General features: G+C 31.9%; 1 protein-coding gene across 1 annotated transcript in view; it reads left to right on the plus strand.

Moving 5' to 3' along the window:
* The window catches only part of LOC114329395 (uncharacterized), a 74,232-nt gene extending 66,358 nt beyond the window's left edge, over window positions 1-7,874 (plus strand). The window contains exons 4-6 of the mRNA XM_050642208.1: window positions 4,306-4,429; window positions 4,515-4,585; window positions 7,758-7,874. Coding sequence (XP_050498165.1) covers window positions 4,306-4,429; window positions 4,515-4,585; window positions 7,758-7,790 — 228 coding nt within the window. The 3' untranslated portion in view covers window positions 7,791-7,874. The remainder of the gene's footprint in view (window positions 1-4,305; window positions 4,430-4,514; window positions 4,586-7,757) is intronic.
* Window positions 7,875-9,790: the final 1,916 nt, after the last annotated feature.

The following is a 9,790-nucleotide window of genomic DNA, read 5'->3' on the forward strand; positions in this document are numbered from 1 at the left end:
TAAATTAAGTGGTATACTTTGAATTTTCGGCAAAATGATTTTTCTGGTCAAATTTTGAATTTGAATTCTGAATTATGTGAATTGCGAGAGCTCTAAGTAGAAAAAAAATTAAATACAACTTACAACTTGTTAACCACACTGTATATTTATTTTATATTTAACACGCGAATATTCTTTTAGGTGTCCAATCAATTATTTTATTTACAATTATAAAAAATCCAGGTCTGGATTAAAAAATATTTTAAAAATTTTCCGACCCCAAAAAACACCCTGTATATCCAATTTTTTTAAAATGGATTTTTTAGTTAAAAGAGGATGAAAAACTAAATTTAGTGGTATACGTTGAATTTTCGGCAAAATGATTTTTCTGGTCAAATTTTGAATTTGAATTCTGAAATTATGTATGTGAATTGCGAGAGCTCTAAGTAGAAAAAAAAATAAATACAACTTACAACTTGTTAACCGCACTGCATATTTATTTTATATTTAACACGCGAATATTCTTTTAGGTGTCCAATCAATTATTTTATTTAAAATTATAAAAAAATCCAGGTCTGGATTAAAAAATATTGTAAAAATGTTCCGACCCAAAAAACACCTTGTATTTTAAATTTTTTTAAAATGGATTTTGCATTTGAATAGATGATGAAATACTAAATTTAGTGGTATACTTTGAATTTTCGGCAAAATGGTTTTTCTGATAAAATTTTGAATTTGAATTCTGAAATTATGTCAATTGCGAGAGCTCTAAGTAGAAAAAATTAAAATGCGACTTAATTTTAATTAATACCATTATTTAATCTAAATTGGTAAAATGTTAAAACATTTCAGTGTTTTTTATTATCTTTGACAAAGAGTTTATGGCGAATTCATCTTTAAATAATGAATAAATAATAAAGAGTCAATAAAGAATGCATCACTTTAATCAACAAAGTAGCTAAAAATTATAACAAAACAGAGAAAATGTGCAGCATAACTATTCAAAACTAAAGTACTTATTCAAAATTACCACCATTAAAAATTATTGTTATGTGTCAAAATGTTAATATTTTACCAATTTAGATTAAATAATGGTATTAATTAAAATTAAATCATATTTTAATTTTTTTTTTACTTTGAGCTTCGCAATTCACATAATTTCAAAATTCAAATTCAAAATTTTACCAGAAAAATTATTTTGCCGAAAATTCAAAGTATACCATTAAATTTATTTTTTCAGCCTATTTTCAAATGCAAAATCCATTTTAAAAAAATTTAATATACAGGGTGTTTTTTTGGGTCGGAACATTTATACAATATTTTTTAATCCGGACCTTTATTTTTTTTATTTGTAAATCAATTAATTGAGTGAACACCTAGAAGAATATTCGCGTGTTAAATATAAAATGAATATACAGTGCGGTTGACAAGTTGTAAGCTGTTTTTCAATTTTTTTCTACATAGAGCTCTCGAAATTCACATAATTTCAGAATTTAAATTCAAAATTTGACCAGAAAAATCATTTTGACAAAAATTCAAAGTATACCACTAAATTTAGTTTTTTATCCTCTTTTCAACTGAAAAATCCATTTTAAAAAAATTTAATGTACAGGGTGTTGTTTTTGGGTTGGAATATTTTTCCAATTTTTTTTAATCCGGATCTGGATTTTTTACAATTGTAAATAATTTCATTTATTGTACACCTTAAACGATATTTTCGTGCCAAATATAAAATAAATATACAGTGTGGTTAAAAAGTTATGAACCAATTAAGATAATGGCAAAATAGATAAAACACTCAGTATCTTTGTTATTAATGGAGTAAGACCATTAAGTATGGTATTTTTGAGACCGCCTAAGTGTCCTCTTTCTGCAGTTAACGTATGTTACTTTCCCAATGAAACACCCTGTATATTTATTCACACACACCTGCATAAAATTCGTGTTCTTGAAAATGATCGATGTCCAAATTGTGATAAAAAAGGTGATTTCGATCATATTTTTTTTTGAATGTCAAAAATGTAGGAATGAAACAGATCGATTTATTCAGCAGCTACATAGACTTAAGATACCAGCTCCGTTTAATATCCTTAGTATCTTAGCCAATGGACAAGAGAGTATAATGCGTTGGTGATGTTTCTGTCAAGTACCAAAATAGTTTTGTAGTGTCAAGTATTTAAAGTATATGTGTGTATATGTGTATGTATGTATATAGAGAAAATATGATGAGCAACTTGGACAGTCCATAACAAGGCGGCTTTCGAATTGAGTAGAGGGCCGCGGAAGATAAAAACAAAGAAAAAACTTGCTATGGAACTTTGAGGACCTCACCGTCTTGTTTATTATTATTTCTATTTTATTATTCTTATCTTATTATTATTGTTATTAAATTTTTGCAGATCGTTTTTGAACACACCTATGATGTTGAAAGGAGGCTATAATTTCCTTACCTTAGTTTAGTACCATCTCTTTATTTCAGTACATAAATTACCTCTCAACAGCTATTGAACTAATTTTTCTTCGTTATTGATATTTTATACGGTCTTTAAATATTTAATCTTCTTGATATATTAGTCATGTTGTGACTGGCTGATTGACATAAAGTCCATGCCATTAAAACAAAAAAAAAATACTTTTATCGGCTTTTGTACACTTATTTTATTGAAAATGTTTTATTTGTTTATAATATTCCTCCATTTTAACTCTACTGACGATTTAGTCCAGAGAAATAAGATTTTTCTCGTGACACATCCCCCTCCAGGTCAAAAACAAATTTTTTGAGTAGTATGAACATCTATATTAATAACCTATATATGTTTCCTGCAGCCGATTTTGATGATATACATAGTTATAAACAAATAAAGATCAAAAAACGGTAAATTTTCGCTTTTTCCTTCTATTACTAAAAAGTGAAGCATTCAATATGGCGTTCACTAAATATGTCTATCCTTAATTATTGTTGCTTACAAAATTGCAAAATAAGTCATAAATTTTGAGATTTTATAAATGTTCATAACTTATGTAAAAATTAAGTTAGAACCTTCTTATTAGACGGAATGCTAAGACGTCTTATGCTTAAATTATATTTTAAATTTCAAAGCAATTGGTCAAATATTTTAAAAGTTATTTAATTTATTTTTCCCAAATTAATTTTTTTGCAACACTATTAGTCAGAAAATTATGAGGTTACATTAATACTTCGGAGAGTTTATGAAAGAAGAACATTTATACTATTAACTTAATTAAATAAAAATGATAAAAAGTAATTTTAAACAGTGTAAAATTATTTTGCAAAAACATTTCGATTTTTTGCTTACTTAAAAACAATTAGAATAACTTTTTAACCGTTACACATAGAAAAATTATTTTTTCACATTTAGAAAGACTGAATTTTTTTACACATTTAGAAAGAAAAACAATTGTCCTAGGACAATTATGGACGAAGTTAGACCCCCCCCTTTTTAATTCACATGTTCTTGCAAAATAATTTTTGCAATATTTAGAATTATTTTTTGTCATTTTTTTAAATTAAATTAATAGTGTTAATCTTCTTCTTTTATAAACTATCCAAAGTATTACTGTAATTTCATCATTTTCTGACTTATAGTGTTGCATAAAAAATTAATTTTAGATAAACAAATTAAATATCTTTTAAACTATTTGACCAATTGCTCTGAAATTTAGGATATGATTTAAGCAGCAGAAGTCTCAGCATTCCGTGTAATAAGACGGTTATAAGTTATTTTTTTACATAAGTTATGAATATATATAAAATCTCAAAATTTATGATTTATTTTGCAATTTTCTAAGCAACCAATAAGGATAGACATATTCTGCGAACACCATATTGAAGTTTTTTGTGCGATTTATGAGATTCTTACTCTCAAATTTGTTTAAAATGCTTAACTTTTTGGTAATAGACGAAAAAGCGAAAATTTGCCGTTTTTGATCTTCATTTGTTTATAACTATGCATATCATCAAAATCGGCTGCAGGAACATATAGATATTATTATAGATGTAAATAGTACTCAAAAAATTTGGTTTCGGCCTGGAGGGGGTTGTGTCACCAACAGGATATTTTTTTTCTTATTTCTCTGAACTAATTAGACATTTTAAATATCTAATGCAAATATCTTTACACAGAGGATGTTTCCCAAATCATGGCCCACAAAATTCCAGATAGTCATGAGGGAAAATGCATGATCTCGTGTGTCTACAAAGCATTCAAAATCGTAAGTTGAAAGAACAAAACCATTAAATTTTTATCAAACCTCAGCTTAATGCTAAACTATCAATAGTGTTAATAAATATCTTGTTATTTTCAGCAAAATGAAGATGGAACCATGAATTCTGACGAAACTTTGAAGCTCATGGAGAGGATCAAGGAAAGTGACGCAGAATTGTACGAGAACTTGATCAAAGTGTTCAAAATTTGCCATGGAAAACCAGGTAATATAAAAAATTATATCATGTTTTATTCTGCCCATGCTGAAATGATACAAACGCTATAATTCATTTTTATTATTTCTTTCAGAACTTATTGTCGCAGATCCCTGTTTGACAGCTGTCAATGTGGGGACATGTGCAGTGACTGAAGGAAAAGCGGTAGGTAGCAAAGTTTTTTGAATAATTTTTCACAGGTTTGATAATAATATAACCTTATAAGTCTACTAAATAACATTTTGAAGTTTTTTTTACGAATCATACAGAACAGAATATATAGAAGATGTGACGAGGTCACCAGTCAAGAACAATTTGGGTTAAGGAAAGGCATGGGACCATAGACCAGATCTTCGTCCTACGCCAGGTGTTGGAAAAAAACTGGGAATTCAACCGCGATGTACACCAAATATTCGTAGACTTCAAACAAGCTTACGATTCTGTTAGCAGAGAAGCATTGTGGGAGACTATAGTAGAAATGGGAGTACCTGGAAAGCTGGTACGATTAGCAAAGGTGAGCACGGAGAACGCTTCGGCACTAATCAGAATTGGCAGCACCACTTCGGAGGAATTCCTCATTGACACCGGGCTTAGACAAGGAGATCCTCTCGCCCCCCTGCTGTTTAACTTCGCACTGGAACATGAAGTAAGGAAAGCTCAGCTACAACTGACAAACGGAGTTGCCGCCCAAGGATCAAAAATACTATTAGCCTTTGCGGATGACGTGGACACAATTGCAAATCCACCAGAGATGCAAAAGAAGTTTTCACCCTATTCGAGAACGGAGCCAAGGAAGTTGGTCTTAAGGTCAACGAGGACAAGACCAAGTAGATAGTGGTTACGAAGAACCCAAGACCAAGGGTTAGATAAAACGTAACATAAATTGAATACAATTTTGAAGTCGTCAAAAAATTTAAGTACCTGGGAGCGATCATAACATCTGAAAATAAATATGAAAAAAACGTGGCAGCCAGGATCAATGCAGGAAACAGGGCATATTACTCATTAAGGACCCTACTTAGATTAAAAATACCCTTAATACCAGCAAAGATAAGAGTATATAAGACAATAATTCGTCCCACAATAACGTATGGAAGCGAAGCATGGACTCTGAATCAGCGGGAAACCACAAAATTACTGGTACTTGAAAGAAATATACTGCGGACTATCTATGGGCCTTGCAGAGAATTGACAACAGGAGAATGGAGAAGAAGACACAATGATGAACTCCAGACAATATATGGAGATGAAAACATAGTACGCTACATTGAAGCAAACAGAAAACGATGGGCGGGTCACGTGCTGAGATCAAGTAACGAAAGACTTCTGAACGCCACATTCTGGGAAAGGCCCGATGAAAAAAGGTCAGTTGGTCGCCCAAGAAAGAGATGGAAGGGTAGCCAGTGATCTACACAAAATGGAAGTACAGCAATGGGAAATAGCTGCGCAGGACGGACAACAATGGAGGGAAATAGTAAACGCGGCCAAGACTCACATAGAGTTGTAGAGCCAAATGATGATGATGCTGATGATGATGAAAGCCATGGTGACACGAGCAGCAATATTCCTGCTTCAAACTCTGGCAAAAATGTGCAAAGATCAACAAGCAGAACTTCTTGTCTATTTTATAGATTTTGAAAAGGCGTTAGACTGGGTGCAACACAGGACCTAGATAGTAGATTTAACGACATCGGAATCGACAAAAGAGGTTCTCAAATTATAGAAGCTATTTATTGGAATCAGATAGCAATCATAAATATTAATGGTAACACGTCAAGGCCAATTGAAATACAACGAGGTGTCAGACAGGGCTGTGTGATATCATCAATACTGTTTAACGTCTATTCAGAGATAGTATTTGCTTTATCGCACTCTTCAGAAGGTATCAGGATAAACGTACAAAGAGTAATAACATCCACCACGCAGATGGCCCTATTCCAATGACAGATTCGGACCATAGTCTCCGTATTCTTAAAACATGAAATACAAGCTGGTATAGAGGTGCTTGGATAAGTAGACAATATCGGCAATATATGCTGAATTTGTTGGAATGTTTCAACAAAGTATACGAGAACAAAAATCACTACTATTTTTCTTATACCGTACGTAAATCTATCAGCTGGAAATAGGGAATATATATTAAGGTAAGTACGGCAACTGCGGTCTCTCGACGACACTACTTTCATCAGGGCCCCAGACGTTTTAAGGTCTATTATCCATTTTACTTTAATTTATAAAAAAAAAATTTATTTGAAAACTAATTTCAAAATTAAACAGACATAGTTTTTCCATTCTCTCAGGCCAAAAATATTCAGCTATTATTCATTTTTGGCCTGAGTGAATGTAAAAAATATATCTGTTTAATTTTGAAATTGGGTTTCAGATAAAAATATTTTAAAAATGAACGTAAAATAAATACTAAAAGTTAAGACGTCTGAACCCCGATTTTTGACCCTTCGCTTCGTTATCGATCATTCGCTATCTATATCTGTAGAGTTAGGTCTGGATCCCGCGTATGAAAAAAAGTTGATTAATAGCAAGCTGAAAATTGTTAATAGCTTAAGGGTGTCTAGTCGGACAAACTTTGATATATAGGAACACTGGAACAGGTGAAGTTTTAATTGTGGAAAAAGTTAAAAATTTGGAACGGTCAGACCACGAAAACGTCAGATGTATTTTGTCCGACAGAACTTCCAATTGATTTGTTACCCTTTCATTAAGCTCTCATGCAAAAATCAGGCTGCTACTTATCACCAAATGGGAATTATAATGAGTGGAACACGTAGAATATGTATGTCAAATGACAGGAATTATGACAGCTGATAAATAGCAGTCTGATTTTTGCATGAGAGTTTAATGAAAGGGTAACAAATCAACTGGAAGTTCTGTCGGACAAAATACATATGACGTTTTCGTGGTCTGACCGATCCAAGTTTTTAACCCGTTCCACAATTAAAACGTCCCCTGTTCCGGTGTTCCCATATATCAAAGTTTGTCCGACTAGACACCCTGAATCTATTAACAAATTTTCAGCTTGCTATTAATCAACTTTTTTAGAAGAATACAATTGATAATGCACGCTTCCTTGTTAAGCAAAAATTAGGAACCAAATTTATGGAACTAAAAACAAAAAGACAGTTACAAACTGAAGTACATAACAAGTAGATACTATGACAAATGCCAGAAGAGGCCCCCAAAATAGTGGACATTGCTTTGTATTGAAATTAGCATGGCTTTGTAATTCATAATTTTTGTTTAATATGTTAAGATAATTGTACTAGTTTCTTATTATAGCAAAAATGTGTCCGTTTTTAACACTATTCTTTTTTGTTTGCAGCTTGGCATCAAATCCGAATTGTTTGGAATGTGATTTTTCTATTAAATTTTCAAAAATGTTATACCTGTATTTTGGACCTGTTTGTTTGAATAAAACAATTATAAATTTGTATAGTAATTATTGTCTTTATTTTAACTTAAGCTAAAAAATGTCAATTGTACCACAGGAACTTAGGTACCACACTTCAACACTATAGAACTTTTCCTATGAGAAATATGCATACCCATCAACCCTAAATACAACAAGTAGGCTATGTGCCTACTTGTGCCATAAAACTGGCAAAAAACAGGAAAGCCGTAGGCACTGCCCACATACCGACAAAGATGTTAAAGCTGAAAAATGAGGAAAGGGTGATTCCATTTCAAATCACTCAATTTTGGATCAAAAACACTTTTGGATCTCCGATTTGTCTGAAAATTGGTATATAGCATCTGCGGGATGTAGAAATAAAACATTTAAGGTCGAATTGACTTCTTCCTCTTCTTCTTTTTTTTCTCAAAATGTTATTTTAAGCGATTTTACAGTGATTTGGTATTTATGTAAACAAATCTGCATTTTCTATCGTAAAGTATCAATGAGAATTGAGAAATAACATATTTTAATAGAAGAGACTCAAACATGTCATTATATGGCATTATAACAAGTTATTTTGAGTCAAAACAAGTTTTTGATCAAATTTTAGAGTGTACATTGTACATGTATAGAGTTTTATACATTTTCCTCCATTCCCAAAATACATCATACTAGATTTGGCTGAAAATTTGCACACAAATAGCCAAAACATAGGACTTTACGTGATTAGAAGGATTTAAATTATAAAAATTGAAGAAAAAGATCTTCTGTGTAAAAGGTATATTTATTTGAAAACACCAATAAAGGGTCACATTAAAAAACAGAACGTTTTCGCTCTAAAGAGAGCATCATCAGTGTTCTAAGCAAGCTCTACATGCTAAGCAACCAAAAATACATGCCGACTAAATGCCTTACATTGGTGTATTATATATTAAACCCTGGCGATGGGTGACATTTAAAAAGATATACCTCAAAGCATCATATATACCACGAGCATGTGGGTGGTTAAGTTGATTTCTCTGTCTTCACAAAGAGAAAGGTGAAAGATAACTCTTGGTTGGCTGAGTTGTTGCCTGAGTGATTTGACATGGAAGATACCGAAAACATTGAAATACTGGTCAAACTTTTCAATGATGTTTATTCGAGTGGTGATATCCCTAGGATCGGTTAAAGTCCGAATTCATAACCCTACCAAAAACAACAACGTCTGAAAAACTGTAACGATTATAGAATGATAAGCCGTGTGAGCCACACTTTGAAAATATTTCTACGTATCATCTACTGTAGAATCAGATATAAATGTGAAGAAGACCAGGATGAAACACAATTTGGCTTTAGAAATGGACTGGGAACCACCTGGGAACCCGGGACGCACCCTTTGCACTAAATGTATTATTGCAGAAATGCCGAGATCAAAGGAAAGACGTCTTTGCTGTATTTATTGACTATGAAGAGGCCTTCGATCGTTAATACAGCATCACAAATTAATTAAGATATTAACGGATAAAGGAGTTGATAGTCAAGACGTTATACAGGCGTCAAACAGCGTCAGCTTGCATAAATGGAAACTCAACAGAAATGTGTAAAATACATAAATACAAATAAGAGTCAGACAGGGTTGTATACTTTCCCCACTGTTGTTCAATTTATATTCAGATGTCATATTTAAATAAGCGCTTCATAATTTGAAGGGGCGTGAAAGTTAATAGAATTCTGATAAATACAATCAGATATTCAGACGATCCAGTTATTTTAAGTGATCATATGAATGGATTACAATGCCTTTTAAATGCCATTGACACAGTGGGAAGAGAGTTTGGCCTAAACATAAACTGTTCAAAAACAAAATACACGGTGTTTAGCCGTGTGGTACATCAAGATTCACGGTTATATGTTGATGGTCACATAATTGAAAGAGTACGCAGTTTTTAATATCTTGTTTGTCATATTACTGAACAACT

The sequence above is a fragment of the Diabrotica virgifera genome, chromosome 1, assembly GCF_917563875.1.
Source record: "Diabrotica virgifera virgifera chromosome 1, PGI_DIABVI_V3a".
In the NCBI taxonomy this organism is placed as follows: domain Eukaryota; kingdom Metazoa; phylum Arthropoda; class Insecta; order Coleoptera; family Chrysomelidae; genus Diabrotica; species Diabrotica virgifera.